The following is a 17896-nucleotide window of genomic DNA, read 5'->3' as shown; positions in this document are numbered from 1 at the left end:
CCCAGTATTTAAGGAGGTAGTCTATGAGAAAACAGACATGACTTTCTGGTCCATTAGAGCCTAGGATAAGTATATAAAGAGCTACTCAAAATCCTGACCAAACCGGTGTCCATCAAACTTTCTATTGCTTCATATCTTTACCTGACCTATCCTTTGTTGAGTGTCAGGCACCATGCGACATACTTTATTTTTTAAAGATTTATTTATTTATTTGGGAGAGAGAGAGAGCATGGGGCAGAGGGAGGGACAGAGAGAAAGGGAAAGAGAGAATCTCAAGCAGACTCCATGCTGAGCATGAAGCCTGACTTGAGGCTCCATCTCATGACCCTGAGATCATGACCTGAGCTGAAATCAAGAGTTGGACACTTAACCAACTGAGCCACTCAGGAGCCCCCATGCAACACACTTTTTAGGTATTATTTACCTGATATAAGTCTCATCACAACTCTTTCCATGTGGAAGGTACTATTATTACATATGCTTTATAGGCAAGAGAGGTTTCCAGAGGCTAAGACACTTGCTCAAAGTCTCACAGCCACTATGTAGTGAAGCTAAAAGGCAAACCCAGTCTGCTTGGCTTTAAAGGATAAGACCATAACCTGATTCCCAACAGACTCTCAGAGCAATGTCCCAAAGAGCCAACATGCACATTCTCATCTTTGGCAAGGCAGAGCTCCCCTTCATCCTTACCTGCTAGTTACAAATGAAAACACTGAACCAATTAGTTTCAAGAGCCGTCATTTATGCATTTTCACATTAGCTTTCCTGGGGTTTACCCCAGTGTTCACATTGAAAGAGATGAACCCTCCAACTGCAGAACCAAACACTCAATCTAAGGTGAATATCCTCCCAAAACATTCATTCAGCACTCACAGATCAATTGTTACAGATTAATCTGGGAAACCAAGCATGGCCTGTAGACAGGTTTTATCTGACCCACATCGTATTGCGTGTATTAGAAGCTGCTCACTCCTGTCACCAGATCAGGGTTGGTGTAAGTGGTTCTCCTTTAACATTTACAGCGGTTTATTTAGTATTTGGTTTTACCATCATGTTTCCTGACCATGCTACAGGGCAACCAAGTGAACCCACTGAGCAAACTGTACATATACTTATGGTCTTTCAGTAAGAACAGAGAGAGTTGAGTGTCACCTAGCTTAGAGACACTATGATTTGTACCTGTCAACATTACATTTCAGAATGAAGGTTGTGGCCCTTTCTAAAGGGGAAAGACCCAGCTTTAAAAATTACTACAGGAAATAAAAAGTCACTTGGCTCATGTTCTTACATAAGGATAAATCTCTCTATTCATTTGAAATCTAAGCAGTATGGCTTAACCACATTGACAATCTTGGAAAACAGGTTTGGGCTTCCTGAAAACCAAAATACACCACAATCCAATTTATTCATATTAAAGGTCATCTGTCAACTCCCAGTAATGATATTTATTTTTCTTAAATAATTTCTTTCATGCTCTGTCCTTCAAATCTCATTTCCTTTTCAAAGATGTTGGCTTGTGAGTTTTTTATGAAGGGCAAATACATGTACATATTCTAAAATGAGAGGCTAAGGACAACACTTTTTGTTATTAATCATCACCACCAATTACATATGGATTGTCATCTTCTGGGTCCATGTGAACTATAGGCTATGTTCCAAGAACTCAGCCCAGCACTCAGTTACCTCTTTGGATTGTAGTTAATTTTGTGGTGTTCTTTTAGCAAGTATGTATTAGTATATACTGCACACCTAGTATGTAAAAAAGAGAGAGGGAAGGGAGAGAAGTAAGAGAGGGATTTTATCTACCACTCTATTCAATAAACTTGTGGCTGAGAATAAATGGGAAGTTATTACGGCCCTTTAAGAAGGTTTTAGGTCCTGTGACCTCAAAGCACCAGCTTCTCACAGCACTGAAATTTTTCTAGCATTTAAGCATTCGATACATGTTTGCTAAACCCCAGCAACTTACATGTAGTGCCTCACTAAAGAAACAGCTATGAAAAAAAAAGAAAATAAAAAATAAAAAAAAAAAAAGAAACAGCTATGTGTTTCAGCAGAAGAAAAAATACTCCCTGTGCGGAATTTATTGAAAAATAAACCCTGGTCTTTGATATGTCATCTTTTCAAGGAATTTCTTTTCTTTTCTTTTTTTTTTTAAGATTTATTAATTTATCTTAGCGAAGTGGGGAGGGGCAGAGGCAGAGGGAGAAAGTATTTCAGGCAGATTCCCTGTGAGCTCAGAGCCTGACATGGGGCTCAATCCCAGGACCCTGAGATCATGATCTGAGCTGAAATCAACAGCTGGCCACCCACCCACCGAGCCACCCAGGCACCCTTCAAAGAACTGTCAAGAGTAATTTTAACTATACAATGTTCCCCCCTTATCCAGGGAGATATGTTCCCAGACCCCCAGTGGATATCTGAAACCATAGATAGTACCAAATCCTATACACTATGTTTTTTTCCTATATAAAAATACCCATGATAAAATTTAATTTATAAATTAGGCATAATAAGAGACTAAAAGCAATAATAATAAAATAGAACAAATAAAAAATGCACTGTAATAAAGGTTATGTAAAATTTTAAAATATTGCCTCCACCAAGAAACAAACAAAACAAAAATAAAAACGGAAACACTATGCAAGCCATATAAAACATACCGGAGACCATCACTATCACTTTGCAATTTGTGATATAAGCTATTAGTACAGAATGGATAGGGAGATGCCTTCTGAGCTCCTCAATTTGGTTTCCAGTTTTAAAAAAATGTATTAACAGAGCAAATTATCACTAGAGCAACAATAAAAGAGATACATAAGTGATTCTGACAAACGTAGAATCTGGACCATCCCAAGTGATTATACTCTCAGGAAAGAACAAAGCCTTATTTCTTTGTATTAGTAAAGGTTCCTGTTGTCCTTTCACATTTAGTCATTTGTGCTGTTGCAAAAATGTCTTTTCTTTGTGAATATAACATCACTTTCCCGTAAAACCCCATTTAATAGTCCATTTCTAACAAGCCACCACAGATATTGAGATAATTGAGCTGTGGACATTAGCTATAAACATTAAAAGAGAGAGTCCCAGAAGGACCCGAAGATGGCTGAGACAGGCAACCTAGCAGAAAAATGGGTTAAACTTTTCAATAAACAGTGCACAGAAGTAGAAATCTGATGACTGACAGAATCAAGTGTTCAGCTTCACAAGGACTCAGGGAAACACAAATTAAACCCTCAGGGAACCACCACTACGTATCAGACTGCCAAACTTAAAACTCTGACAATACCTAGTCTACTTTAGGATGTAGGGCAGCAGATACTCCCATCCATTGCTAGGGGGAATGTTAATTGGTATGATCATTTTGGAAATTTGCATACCCTATACACAGAAATCCTTTCTTAGGTATGTCCCTAGAGACATTTACACAAAAGAATAAGTTTTATAGCAGCATTGTTCACAAGAAACAAATAAGACAGGGTTGGAATGGGGGGCGGGTACAATTAAATGGTTTGATGTGTATTAAGGAGGGCATTTTTTTAAAAAAGATTATTTATTTGAGACAGAGAGAGAGAGAGAAACAGGCAGAGGGAGAAGCAGGCTCCATGCAGGGAGCCTGACGTGGGACTCGATCCCAGGTCTCCAGGATCACGCCCCGGGCGGAAGGCAGCGCTAAACCGCTAGGCCACTGGGGCTGCCCTAAGGAGGGCACTTGTGATGAGCATTGGGTATTATATGTAAGTGATGAATCACTAAATTTTCCTCCTAAAATCAATATTACGTTATATGTTAACCAACTAGAATTTAAATAAAAATTTGAAACAAATAAAGCCCAAGACAAATAAAGGATACAACCCAAATATCTCCTAACAATAGGAATGATAGAATTGCAGTGTATTCAAACAATGGAATATCACACAGCAAAGAAAATAAACTATAGCTTCACACAATATGATGAAATTCGCAAATAGTAAGCAAAGAAGCAAGACCCAAAATAATGTATACCTCACAATCTTATGTTCCTTTTTTTTTTTTTTTTTTTCAATCTTATGTTCTAAAATAAGCAAAATAGGGGCACCCGGGTGGCTCAGTAGGTTTAGTGTCTGCCTTTGGCTTGGCTCATGATCTCTGGGTCCTGGGATTAAGCCCCACACTGGGTTCCCTGCTCAGTGAGGAGTCTGCTTCCCTTATGCCCCTCCTCCCCGTTTGGGGTGCTCTCTCTCTCAAATAAATAAAATCTTAAAAAAATAAAATAAGCAAAATGAAACTAGAGATTCATATTTAGGTGATAAAAGTAGAAAGCAAAACAAGGAAATATAGTACCATAGAGTCAGAGTACCTTCGGGAAAAGAGGATTTTACTGAAGGGGGGAAGAGCACAGTCCACAGCAGGGTGGGGTGGGGTCCTGCCTGGCGACATTCCTCCATGGGTGTAGGTATGTAGCTGTGCATTCTCTGATTTGTTCTTTAAACCAAACATATATGTTTTATGCATTCTTCTGTGTGATATACTCCCCATCAGAAATGAAATCAAATGTGGCTAGTGGGTGGAAGTAAGGTGTGTAGAGGAAGGCTGCTCATTGCGCTTTAGAGGGGAACTGCTGCATCTCTAAAGCAAGAGGTTATAACTTACTAACCAAAAAAGTGAACGCACGACGGTGTTACAAACACTGGTGCATTATTCTAAGGTTAATCCTGATCATTTTCAGAGTTTAGGACCAAGGATTTCACGTCTGAGTGGATTGACAGTAGATGAGTGCTTCTTTGTTCACCCTCTGAAGAACTTAGCCCGGGAATTTGCCGGGGAGCCTGAGGCCACGAGGATCCCCTGAGCTTGCAGAGGCAGCCAGGTCTGGCTTCAGCACAGATGGGCCCCTCCCAGCCAGCAGGCAGGCAGGCAGGCAGGCAGACAGACAGGCAGACAGCGCAGGGCAGGAGGCTGGGTGTATATGAATCAGGAGCAACCTCAGAATCCAGAGGGAGGTGAGCAGTCCTGGATGGAGACGTCTCTGCCTTTCCCCAGCACTAAATGCACTCACCCTGATGCATTTAGTGCTGACCCTAATGGCAATGGAAGTGTTATTTTAAAGATGCACTTGACCAGAATTGCCAAGAGGGGCAGATTTCTCCAGCTTCTGGCTAGAGTGAATACCCATAAATCTACAAGACTTGCTACATCTTGGTAACTAAATCAGGAACTAACTTTTCTTCATCTCTCAGCAGGAAATCATCTGTCACATTGAAGAACATGCTTGTGCTTCACCTGATGATCTGGGGAGAACCCCTCCATTAGGTATTCCAGATTCCTATTCTGACAGCTTTTTAAAAGGATGCAACCCATGACCCACCATTTTGCCCCTGCAACTACTTTCCAGGCGATGATTCCCTCTGGCATTCTCAGGCCCCCTTTTTTGGGCTGTTGTTTTTCTTCACTGACCTCAGAAGCCCTGGAGGAATGTGCCAACCTCACTCATTTTTGAGAAAGCCACATGGTTGGCAAAACGGAGGCCACCCTTTGTGTGTGCGGGAGCACTTGTGTGGAAACAGCCACCCCCAGCAAATGTGTGCACCTGTTTGTGGCTAATTGGGAACATGCTCACAGTGACAACCAGCCACCTGCCATTCTGAGGCTGGAGCACAGGCAATTAGCAAACTGTGGGTGCCAGTGCTTCCCAGAGCAGACCAATCACTGAGGTCCCTTGATGATGGTAGCTGCGTATGCCTGGTGTGGGGGCATCCCTAGGTTTCTAGGACACTTTGAAAAAAAAGCCCAACCCCAAACTTCCCTTTTCTTTTCGAGGCTAAAGCTCTTTCTTACCTGAAATCCAAAGCAAAAGTGCCTAAAAGGCACATGTTAAAAGTAATGACCCAATAGAAATGTTTGTGGAAACCTTATTACACAAAGAAATAAACTAAGCTATTTAAAAAGTAACTTAGGACTGCTAGGGTCTTTTTACCCATATATAACTCAGAACCCATTTTCTTTCTTTTTTTTTCTTTAAGATTTTATTTATTTAATCATGAGAGACACAGAAAGAGAGACAGAGAGGCAGAGGCACAGTCAGAGGGAGAAGCAGGCTCCATGCAGGGAGCCTGACATGGGACTTGATCCCGGGTCTCCAGGATCATGCCCTGGACTGAAGGCGGCGCTAAACCGCTGAGCCACTGGGGCTGCCCAAAACCCATTTTCATAAAAATGTATACACAGGGAAGCCTGGCTGGTTTAGTTGGCAGAGCATGTGACTCTTGATCTTGAGGTCTTGAGCCCCATATTGGGCATAGAAATTACTTAAAAAAATACATACATACATACATACTTATTGAGTAGGTACAATATATTGCTTAAAAATATATATGTAAATGTAAAAATGCTATAGTTAATGCCTGTTTGAACACTCAAGATAAAGTCTACCATAGCCCAAATATAATCAGAAATTAAATAAAGGGGAGAAAAAAGAAATTAAATTAAAGGGTATGAAAAGGGACATCCGGGGACTTGGGCAAGTTGTCAGCGCTGGGAGCTCTATCTAATGCTGTGCTCCATGCAAACTAAAGATTTGCAGTTATTAGGAATTGTGCTAATTAGAAACATTTGCCAGTCTCCTGGCATGGCCCTGTAGAGAGACCCTGGTGATAAGCCACTTCCTTATCTAAGTTTGCTAGAAAAATCCACTCCACTGAAGGACTGGGACATGGTAATGATCATACTAGTTTACAGAAAGTATATTTAATGTCTGTTAAATGGTGCAGGTGCCAACTCACCTACTAAAACATTCGTGTTGGATCCAGTATTTAAGGATGACAGCTTGCTTCACCATGTCATTATTAAAAGGATCTTGCTTACTGTATATAAAGATGAATTTCCTTGACCAATCTACTGATGGCTTAACACTCCATGATTACCAGTTTACTCAGAGTGGTTTTTTCACTGGCTGGAAATCAAATCACCCTGTTTTTTCACTGGCTGGCTTCAAATCACCCTGTTTCAATTTTTAAAAAATCACATTTTCTCTCAGTTATCTGGGAACTTGGCTTTCCATGATTAGAGTCTAGTTTATTAGCTCCTTGACTTAATAACCAGAGAGTTGTAACCATAAATTTCTTTCTACTAATTCCTAGATGAGGAGATAGGAAAGGTGACAAGCGTAAAATTATCACATCACAGTCCCCTGCCCTGCAGAATCAGAATTATCTCAGAACTCGTTAGAAATGCAAATTCGTGGGGCCTACCCAGGACCTACTGAATCAGAAAAGGGCTCAAAGGGGGACCCAGGAATCTGTCTCACAAACGACTTTGAGAAGCACTGCAATGTAATAATAGAATACACACATCATGCAAAACCAGGAGATTTCCAAAAAAGAGGCAGTAATCAACCATTTAAAATTGAAAAGAAGGTCCAGGAGGCTGAGGACAGTCTAGGGGGTTAGTTTCAGGAAACCCTAGGGGACTGACCCAACACTGATGCCAAGTGAACCTGTCATTCTGCCCCGCAAAAGGAATGCTTCCAGTAACAGCATTATTAGGTGGCAGAGCTTGGGAGAAAGCCTCTCTCTATAGGTGTACTATGCTATTATCACCAGCTCCCCCATTTCACAGATGGGAAAACTGAAATTTAAGAGAGATTAATTTAAACTCACACAGTAAGAAAGTAGCAGATGTGACTCCAAACCTGTGCTTTACCCACTTTGCCTAACTCCTCCAGATTCCGACAAGCGGGGGAAGGGGAGAAAGAGGAGAAAGAGGAGACTCAGCTTAATTTGGGGCTTCAGAAGTTATAAACATGGTGGCCATGGACTGGTTCTATGACAGTAGTAGTTGCTTGGGTGAGGACAGGTAGCTTTTTAAAACTAGATTAATCTGGATTTGCCAAAAACTGAATTAAACCGCATCTGAGATCTGAACACAGATTAACAAAACTGAGTATCTGCCACCACTCCGTGTTTCTTGAGCCAAACCAAAGCAACTATAGTCCATGCTTGTCCCCTAATAGAAAAGATCGAATTTTGTTAAAAAGTATATTTTTTTTAAGAGCTAAAAAATCAGACCTCGTTTTCAGCAGCATTTTAAACCAGGGCATCCAAACTCACCTGAACCTCACTTCAGGTGAGAAGCCTGACATCTCATCAAGGCTCCCTCACTCCCACAAAATATTCCTGATACCCCCCTTTTTTTATACTGACTTAATATTTCTTAGGAAGCTCCCCGCTCCTGCCGGGTAATCTGTGTTGCAGGAGCCCCAGTCCTGGAAGGAGATGGAGGGAGTAGGACACGTGCTGTCACTTTCATTGTCAATTGTATGCAAGGGCAGAAAGCTAGAGCTCCAGGTCCCTCAATGTCTAACCCCCCAGACGGAGGTGATTTCCTAGAAGCTAAGATGAAGTGCCCTCCTTGCCCCCCACCCCTCCAGCGGGTTGGGCGAGCTGAATTCCTCTGGTCCACACCCGGAGGTCCCTGGAAGGGGACCCGGCCCACCGCGGCCAGGAGACTTACCAAAGGCTCCGCAGTGAGGTGGCGCTTGGTCTAGAACAGCTGCAGCTGGTTGGCTGGTTCCCCGGGCTCCGGGTCGGAGCCTCAGAAGGGGAAGAAGAGGAGGAGGAGCAGGAGGGAGCTGGAAGGCTGGAGTGGAAGTGGGGAGGAGCCGGCAAAGCCGGGCTGGCTGGGCCGGACCTCCAGGACTCCCCTCCCATGTCACATTCTTGGAGTTTCTTCCCCGCCCCATTCAAACATTTCTCCATCACACCTCCAGCCAGGTCACTGAAAGAATTACCTAAGCCATCTTCCTGGCCTCCCGCAGAAGCTCTGGAGCCCCCACTGCTTCCAGGAAAGGGGTGCCCCCCCTTCATCTTCAGCTCTTTCATTTGGGTTCAGGTGTGAACATACATTTCCTGGCAGTCCCTGATCTCCAGCTCCCTCGGACCCCTCAGTTCCTTAGCAGAATAAAACAAACCGGCTTTAAAGGGGACTGTCTTGGGTGTATGCTGTGTGGCAGACAGCATACCTCTAGGAACTCACTTAATCTCCATAGCAAACCTACACGTAGGCACTATTTCCAATTTACAGATAAGGGAACTGAGGTTTAGAAAAGTCACCTCGCTGCGCCCTGTCTCCCAGAGTTTGTAGATGGGCAGCCAGGACTTGGATGCAAAGCTTCCACTTAGAAACAAATCAACAGACCAACCAACCAGCTAGTCAGCCCTTCTCCGATGTGCAGTAAGAAGGTTTGGAATGAGAACTGAATTCAGTCCCAAGTTTCCGTCTTGGTAGGATTTTTGTGGCCCTAGATAAACTAACCTTTGTGAGCCTTGACTTCCTCATTATAAAACTAGGGAGAGTGACCTGTCTTATAGGGTTCTTAGGAAGACGGCAAAGCATACTGTGAAGGCACCTGCCTACATTGAGTAAATGTGTTCTTTCTTTTCTAACAGCAGCACGTGAAACCAAAGAGCTTGCCAAACCCTTTATTGCCCCCACTCTCAGACCAGGCTGGGGATGGATGATTACCACCAAGAAGAATCCTCAGTGGGTCATCCAGGTTAGAGTAGCCAGATTAAATATCCAGGACACACCTATACTAAAAAAAATCATTCACTGTTGAATCACTATATAGTGCACCTGAAACTAATATAACACTGTGTGTTAAGCACAGGAATTAAAAAAAAATTCATTATTTATCTGAAATTCACATTTAAGTGGGTATCCTGTACTTTCATTTGCTAAATCTGCCAAGGGTTGGTAATAAATGACACAGGGAAAGAACTCTAAAGCACTGGGCCAAGTCCAAAACTGTAAGCAGTTTTAGGATTGGTTCAACAGAACCCACTGTAACTGGTTCAAGTTCAGCCTTGAATCTTGCTCCTCCAACATCATGACCAGTCCATGGAATCTGTCTTGCCCCTTCCTTATCTCAGCACTGTACCAAAGATGCAAAGAATCTGCTTGTGTTCTTGGTGGGAAACACAGTGTTCTCTCAGCTTGGATTCTTTTGCCATTGTTTCTGTCCGTGGCCTGACTTATAACAGAGGACAAATTACTCTGTCCATCTGCACGCTTGATAGTGATCAACTGTCCACCTATTTTTTAAGCCTAAAGAATTTCTAGTAATAATGAAAATGTGATGAGAGGTTTTTCTAAACATTAGCCAGCTTGCTGAAGATTCTGATCTTGTGTACTTGGAATCACCGACTCTTTCAGAAGAAGGAAAATTTCTAAGAATGACAAGCTGAGAAGCAAGTTGACATGAAATTCTGTAAAAATATTTTACAAATTCATAAGGACAGAAAGTAGAATGGTGGTTGCCCGGAGCTGGGGCAGGGGTGAGGGGGAGTGTTTAACAGGCACAGCATTTCAGTTTTGCAAAATGAAGAGTTCTGGAGATTGGTTGTGTAACAATAAGAATATATTTAACACTTCTGAATTACGTATCTAAAAATGGTTAAAGTGGTGAATTTTATGTATATTTTGCTCTAACTTAAAAAATGATCTTGAGTTAGAAAAAAAAAGGGCAAATAGAAGAAAAATTTTTATAGATTGTGTTTTCCTATAGAAGAATGAAAAGTTAAAGAAATCTGTTCCTCTCCTGGGACATTGCCTACTAGATAAGTGAAAATTATTTATGGCCAACTTGAAGCCCCAAAGCTGTATCCCTTCTTCCTGCATGTGTGACTCAGTGTGTCCTTCCTGGTCACACAAAAACTGGATTAACCACATCAGCCATTTGAACACAAATGATAAAACTGAATATGTGCTATATTGTAACTTAGTGTTTCTTGAACCAAACCGAAAGGCACTGAAACACGAGGGATCCTGGAGGTCTTTTATTTTTGTTTGCTTGCATCAAATCTTTAAATTGTGAAACGCAAAGTGTTCTGAAATGCAAAATACTTAAAAGCCATGAAACGCAGAGGCCTGGATTCCTAGCCTGCTTCTGCCCTTAACTGGTGGATCCAGGCCTTCCCTTTCTTTAAAATAGAGTGGAGCCCCTTCACGTGGTTATTTTATTTATTTATTTATTTATTTATTTATTTATTTATTTATTTATTTATTTATTTATTTTTCACAGGGTTATTTTAAAGTCCACACAAGACTATACCAGCATTTAAAAACAGATTAAAAACAAATGAAGTCCAAACAAGAGAATAGTCTGAGCATGAGTTCTGTGAACTGCTAAGAACTATCAAAAAAAATAAAAGTATTTGCTTCTATTCAAACACAGGCAATACCTTTCTTTTCTAAAAGCTGGAGCAAAGCAGCTTTTACAGTTTGAAATACTTATAACGTGCTAGGCACTCAACTGAGCATGTAAACAGAATCCACCCAAGAATCCTCTTCTACAAACAGGATTACTACCTCCACTTTATGGATGGAAAAACTGAGAAATAAAGAGGTGCAACTTGTAGAAACCCACACAGCTGCTCAGGATGGAGCTGGGACAGGGACCCAGCATGACTCCAGGGCCTGAGCTATGTAGAGGACATGACATTGTTGCCATAAACAAGCTATGCAGAGTCATCTGCCCTGTGATCCAGGAGTACCCCATGGTCTAAGTGTATTTCATTATCAGCCCTGTGCAGCAGATCCCACTAAACATCCTCTAACTTCACTTTTGAGGAATTATCCAAAGAAAAGGCAGAGTGGATATTCAGAGAAGGAGGGTTCAGATCCATATTCCATATGTGGAAGATGTGGGACCTTGGTTGCCAGTCTCAGTCCCCACATCTGCAAAATGAGCATCTCAATTTGAGGCAAAACGATATAAAGAATATAAGGGTGCCCGGAAGCTAGCAGAGAATGGTAAAAGTAGTGTGCATAATGGTGAAGTGAGAGCATGAGCTCTGCTGTCAGATGGCCTGGACTCAAATCCCAGCTCCACAGCTTACCAGCTATGTGACTTGGGCAAGTCACTCAATTTTTCTGGGCCTCAGTTTCCTCAGCTGTAAAATGGGGAAATAATCATACCTCGCTCTTGGAATTGATACAAGGACTAAGGTTATGAAAATTTGGGAAGCTTTTAGAAATGAGTATTCCAGGCACCAGGCACTGCTCTAATCCCTTTACATGCATTATCTCTGTACATTTTCACAGAACCCCTATGAGGTAGAGGTCATGTTACTCATGCAAAATGGAATCAGAAAGGGCTAAGACATTCCAGACATCCACCAAAAAGCTGGCTTGTAGAATTCCATGTGGTTTCACCCTCCTCAGTGGAGCACTTGTTCAGACACCAATGAAAGGGCCTCTTCTTTTAACAATTCATTCAACACCCAGGTCTTCTCTGTGCCTTACAATTTTCAACAGCCAGAACAATCAGCATAATTTGCAAGGCCCAGTGACAAATGAAAATGTGGGGCCCTTGGTAAAAAAATCATTAGCAATTTCAAAATGGTGGCAGAAGAGCATCAACCAAGCAAGGGGCCCTTCTGAGCACAGGGCCCCTTGTGATTGCACGGGTCACACACTCTTTCCCTGGTAGGTTTCCATTGTCTTAATTACTTCCTTTCTGCCTGCCCAGCCTTGGGTTCCTGTGCCCAAACTAAATGAGTCCACTGACAAAGGCCCACAGGCCTTGGGCACCAGCGGGTTCTGGCCAGGGCCCCCCACATGCTGTGTGGAGTCATGAGCTCCCTGCTCTGGGTGGCAGGGAAAAGCTTAAGTCTTGGTTTGGGAAGTTTCCGTTGGGCAAAGCGGGTAATATTCCACAAGTCTTCCATTCATGTTAAACGAGGATGCAGTGCAGGACATGTGTAAGTCACTGTGTTAAGCTTTTTTAAAAATACAAAATAACCTCTAAAAAAATTCTGACAAAAGCACTTTTTTGATGTCAATGAACGAAAACACAGTGCCAGGCCAAGAAGGAAAACTGTAAACATTTCTCCGCCCACCATCCTGAGACAATTGTAAGTCATGACAACCATAATAATAGCTTAATTTTTTCTTACCTACCTGAAACAAGGCAGTGCACAAAACGCTGTAGTACCGTACTGCAGAGATGAAAGTTACTAAGAGAGATCCTAAATGTCCTCATCTCAAGAGCAAAGAAAGCTCATAACTACATATGGTGACGGGTGTTAACAAGACTCATTGTGGTGATCACTGCACGCTCCATAAAATTATCTGACCGTTATGGTGATTGCTGCAACTGAAACTAATGTTACATGTCAATCATACCTCAAAAAAATGTTTTTAAGAGAACTGCAATTATCCTTATACAGATAAGGAAACTGAGTTTTAGAGACATTTGCTAACTTAGCTAAGATTGTTCACCAGTAAGAAGTGGAATCTGGAACTAATCGGAGCTCTGCTGAACTTCAGAATCCACTCTCTTATGGTGTCTCACTTACGGTGGAAAAGTATGTGGCCATACAGAAAAAAAAAAAAATAGAACTTCCAATAATATTTATTTGTTTCCGTTTCTTTGAACGCATTACTCTCATTCCTTTCCACATGTTATTCTTTTGTAAATATTTTATTCTTTTTTTAAGTTATTTATTTATTTAAGAGAGAGCACATGCATGAATAGGGGGAGGGGCAGAAGGAGAAAAAGAGGAAGAATCTCTCAAGCTGACTCTGTTGAGCTCAGAGAGCCCAGATCAGGGCTAGATCCCTGACCCTGATATTGTGAACTGAGTGGAAACCAAGAGCTGGACACTCAATAGACTGAGCTACTCAGGGGCCCTTTAAATATTTTATTCTGAACAGGATGCTGGTATGGTTGTACATGTATATAACTGATACAAATAAATAAATAAAACACATATATTGGAAATGAAAGTGCTGTATGAGCAAAAGAATTTTTTTTTAAATTTATTTATTTATTTATGATAGTCACACAGAGAGAGAGAGAGAGAGTGCACCGGGAGCCCGATGTGGGACTCGATCCCGGGTCTCCAGGATCGCGCCCTGGGTCAAAGGCAGGCGCCAAACCGCTGCGTCACCCAGGGATCCCCTGAGCAAAAGAATTCAAAGGACACTGCACTCTGCCATAACTTACTTACCAGTTTGCATGCATGTATCATGTGTTTGAATATACTGGTACATATGTTTTTTAAAAAAATGGATAATATATCTATTTGTATTTTTTTCAACTTTGTATATTGTAAGCATCTTTCCATGTCAATAAACATTCATCCACAACAATATTTTTAAAATGAATACTAGATTCTTTAAGCATTAATTTTGATAGGTAAGATTTGATGATTTAGAATAAGAATCTGAGGTCTGGGGCATCTGGGTGGCTCAGCGGTTTAGTGCCACCTTCGTCCCAGGGCCTGATCCTAGAGACCCGGGATCGAGTTGCACGTCGGGCTCCCGGCACGGAGCCTGCTTCTCCCTCTGCCTGCCTGTGTCTCTGCCTCTCTCTCTGTGTCTCTCATTAATAAATAAATAAAATCTTAAAAAAAAATACTTAAAAAAAAAAGAATCTGAGATCCGTCTTACATTCCTAGGTCTTCACCCCACCCTATCCCAATGAATGGTGGGATATAATTAAGTACCTAGAAGCCAGGGATTCTTCTTAATAAATGCATCTCTTTTCCCAGAAAAATTGAAATCAGGGTCTCAAAGAGAGATCTGCCTACCCATATTAATAGCAGCATTACTCTTAAGAACAAAAAAGAGGAAGTAACCAAAGTATCCATCCATGGATGAGCAGATAAACAAAATGTAGTCTATACATACAAAGGAATATTATTGTACCTTAAAATAAAAGAAAGTCTGACGCATGGTACAACACAGATGAACAATGAGGACATTATGCTAAGTAAAATCAGCCAGTCGCAAAAGGACAAATATCTCGTGATTTCACTTATATGAGATGTCCAAAATAGGCAACTTTACAGATAGGAAGCGGGATGGTGGTTGCCAGAGGCCGGGGGACTGGCAGAGATATGTTAGTGCTCAATGGGTATGGAGCTTCAGTTTTGCAAGATGAAAAGCTTTGGAGGTGGATGGTGGTGATGGTTGCACAACAGTGTGAACATGTTAAGTAGAACTAAACTACACATTTAATAATTGCTAAGATGGTAAGGGAGAAAAAACCCAACAAAACCCATGTCTCACTATAATAGATAGGACTCAGTGGAAAGTGGAAACCAACTCCCAAGGACTATGACATCTCCACTCTGTACCAGGCACCCTGAAAGGGTTAAGGTTAAGGGTTACCTTATCTCATTTTATTCCTCAAAACAAACCTCTTAAAGAAAAGGGACCTTCGGTTTAGATGTCTTAAAACAAGCTGAAGGTCAAGCAACTGGCAGATTAGGAGGGCTTGTCTCAAACTCACACCACCCTCTCTGAATTCAGAGCCCATGCCTTTCACCAGTGTCTCTGAAAAGGAGACTGGAAATGCAGTCTTGCCTCCATCATGGCTCTTATTTGGTTAAGTGCCTCCCACACTATAGGTATTTAATCTACACAAAAGAACAAGGGTTGAACAATGAGAAAAAGGTAAGGCAACTAAGGGCACTGATGATTATTTCCTGCCTTCTCACTCTTCAACTATCTCCTCAAGTGACTAATATTAGACTCTGGGCCACTGTACTGATAACACCACTTACCAAGGTAGAGTCCACTGCCTGCTGTCCCTCACTGCCTTCTAGCAGGGACAGCAGGGATCCACACAGGCCTGCTTACACAGGTGTAAGTTAAAATGGCAAATCTGAGATAGGTGGGGTACACAGATTGCCAGTCTGGTCTTGCCTACCTGAATTGTCATGGATATGTCACTCCTTAGTTCATCACCTATAAAACGAGGGTTCAAATGCATGATTCAGACTAGCTCTAACAGTCTATGCTTAGAACAGATGAAAAAGTGCCCATTGTTATGGATGGATGATTTTTTTCCAAACTCAGAGCTCTTCAGAAAAATCAAGTGCAGAACCTGATGAATGTTTACCCTGCCTAGGAGTTAATGGAATTAAAATCTAGGGGAGTAATGAATTTGGCAGGGATTACAAAGAACAGATTTCCCCAAACTGCTTATCTTTTAAAAAGGCATTTGAGGGCAGCCCCGGTGGTGCAGCGGTTTAGCGCCGCCTGCGGCCCAGGGTGTGATCCTGGAGACCTGGGATCGAGTCCCACATCAGGCTCCTTGCATGGAGCCTGCTTCTCCCTCTGCCTGTGTCTCTGCCTCTCTCTCTCTCTCTCTCTGTTTCTCATGAATAAATAAATAAATAAATCTTAGGAAAAAAACAAAAAGGCATTTGAACACTCAGCTTTCAGCGAATAAATAAACCCACACTTTACAAAGTGAAGTCCAGAGGACATTGTCAGGCAAGAAGCTCACACATCAGGAACAAACAAGTGTAGGAAATATTGTTTCCATGTCTTCTTCTAAGAGGTTCGTTAGGTACATGACAGATTGGAAACCTACTGAGAAGAACCTGAATTTTGTTGAACTCTTAACCAGGTATTTCCCCACACTTAATTGTCCACGGTTCCCTCTGTGTTGTTAACCTTGTTTTTTTATTCAGCATTACTCTTGACATCGGGCCAAGTCATTGGGAAATGTTAAGCCATAATATGGTAATATCAATATAATGCCACACAAGTTTCTTAATCTCGCCTCTAGTGCAGAGATAATATTATATCAAGTTCATAAGGTGACAATGATGATCAATGAATTAAATGTTTGTAAAATACGTAAAAACCACCCTAATGCTTAGACGTTTTTACCAATCATTAAAAATAAAGTATTAATGCACTGAACGGATATACAAAAAAAACTTGTTTCTATCTTTAGGTCAAAGCTTAAAATAGAATCATGTCACAAGGAGAGAGAAAAGCCGCTTCTTAAGCTTTTCTTCACAAAGGCCTTTTGCTGATTCATTAAAGCCCTTGCTTGAAGAAACGTTCAGTTTCTGTCCAGTCCTCTTTATTCAGCTAGCAAGAAAGGTAATGATTCTTACAATTTGTGCTAGAATATGAAATAGGAGACTCCTGACAACAGTAAAGAGCTTGAGGCTTGGAGTCCTGATTCTGCCACTTTCTAGCTATGTGACTTTTTAAAAAAATGTATTTATTTGTTCATTTATTTGAGAGAGAGCAGAAGAGCACTAAAGTGAGGTGAGCAGGAGAGGGAGAAGCAGACTCCCTGCTAAGCAGGGAGCCCAACGTGGGACTCAGTCCCGGGATCATGACCTGTGCCAAAGGCAGACGCCCAACTGACTGAGCCACCCAGGTGCCCCTAGCTATGTGACTTAGACAGTAGGCCACTTGTTCACCCTGAAACTCAGTTTCCCTATCTGTAAGATGGGGATACTAATAGCGCCTATTGTCACAGGGTTGATGCGACAGTGATGCATTTCAGGAACAATAACACTACCATGGAATAGTTCCTGAGACCCAGAAACTGGGCTCCAGAGAGGTTAGTTAGCCAGAGTTATACAGCAAGCATCTGGGCCTGGATTTGAACCCAAGCAGTTACGTTTTAGAGCTCCTGTCTTCGCTACTGCCTCCCCATTGAGGTAAGGACTCCACGTAGCACCAAGCCCATGGGAGCTGCTATTTTTATAACTGTAACTGATTTTACAGGCTCTGGAAATGGAAGGACATTTTAGAGCTTTAAGTACTCTAGAGATGTAAGAATGAGGTGGGAAAGTCTTTAAAGTCTTTGATTCTCCCCTCCCCCCTACTCCCTTCATTAACTACTCCTAGGGCAGCCACACAAGGTCCTTTCCCATGGGAAATGACTGCATTTTGTAGCACAGCTGTAAGTTGTGAATTATTCCTTCCCATTTGAAGCTGGGTGACAATATGTGTTCATTCTGACCCAGCACAGAATTGTAAATTGTCACTCGCTTTTTCTTAGAAGCAGAAGTGCCCTAATCACATGGTTATTTGGTAACTTCCACCTTTCAGGATCTTAAGAAAAATGAAAAAAAAAAAAAAAAACAGCTTTGCT

General features: G+C 41.7%; 1 protein-coding gene across 7 annotated transcripts in view; it reads right to left on the bottom strand.

Annotated features, from left to right (window-relative positions):
• The window catches only part of FRMD4B (FERM domain containing 4B), a 320596-nt gene that overhangs the window by 41928 nt on the left and 260772 nt on the right, over positions 1-17896 (bottom strand). Inside the window, exon 1 of one of the 7 annotated variants that reach the window (XM_072785433.1) lies at positions 8491-8858. The exons of the other annotated variants lie outside the window; for them this stretch is intronic. Within the exon in view, the coding sequence (XP_072641534.1) occupies positions 8491-8858 (368 nt within the window). Of the gene's footprint in view, positions 1-8490; positions 8859-17896 lie in introns of those variants that run through there. 7 annotated transcript variants of the gene reach the window in all.

The sequence above is a fragment of the Canis lupus genome, chromosome 19, assembly GCF_048164855.1.
Source record: "Canis lupus baileyi chromosome 19, mCanLup2.hap1, whole genome shotgun sequence".
In the NCBI taxonomy this organism is placed as follows: domain Eukaryota; kingdom Metazoa; phylum Chordata; class Mammalia; order Carnivora; family Canidae; genus Canis; species Canis lupus.
This window is presented reverse-complemented; position numbering and strand designations above follow the sequence as displayed.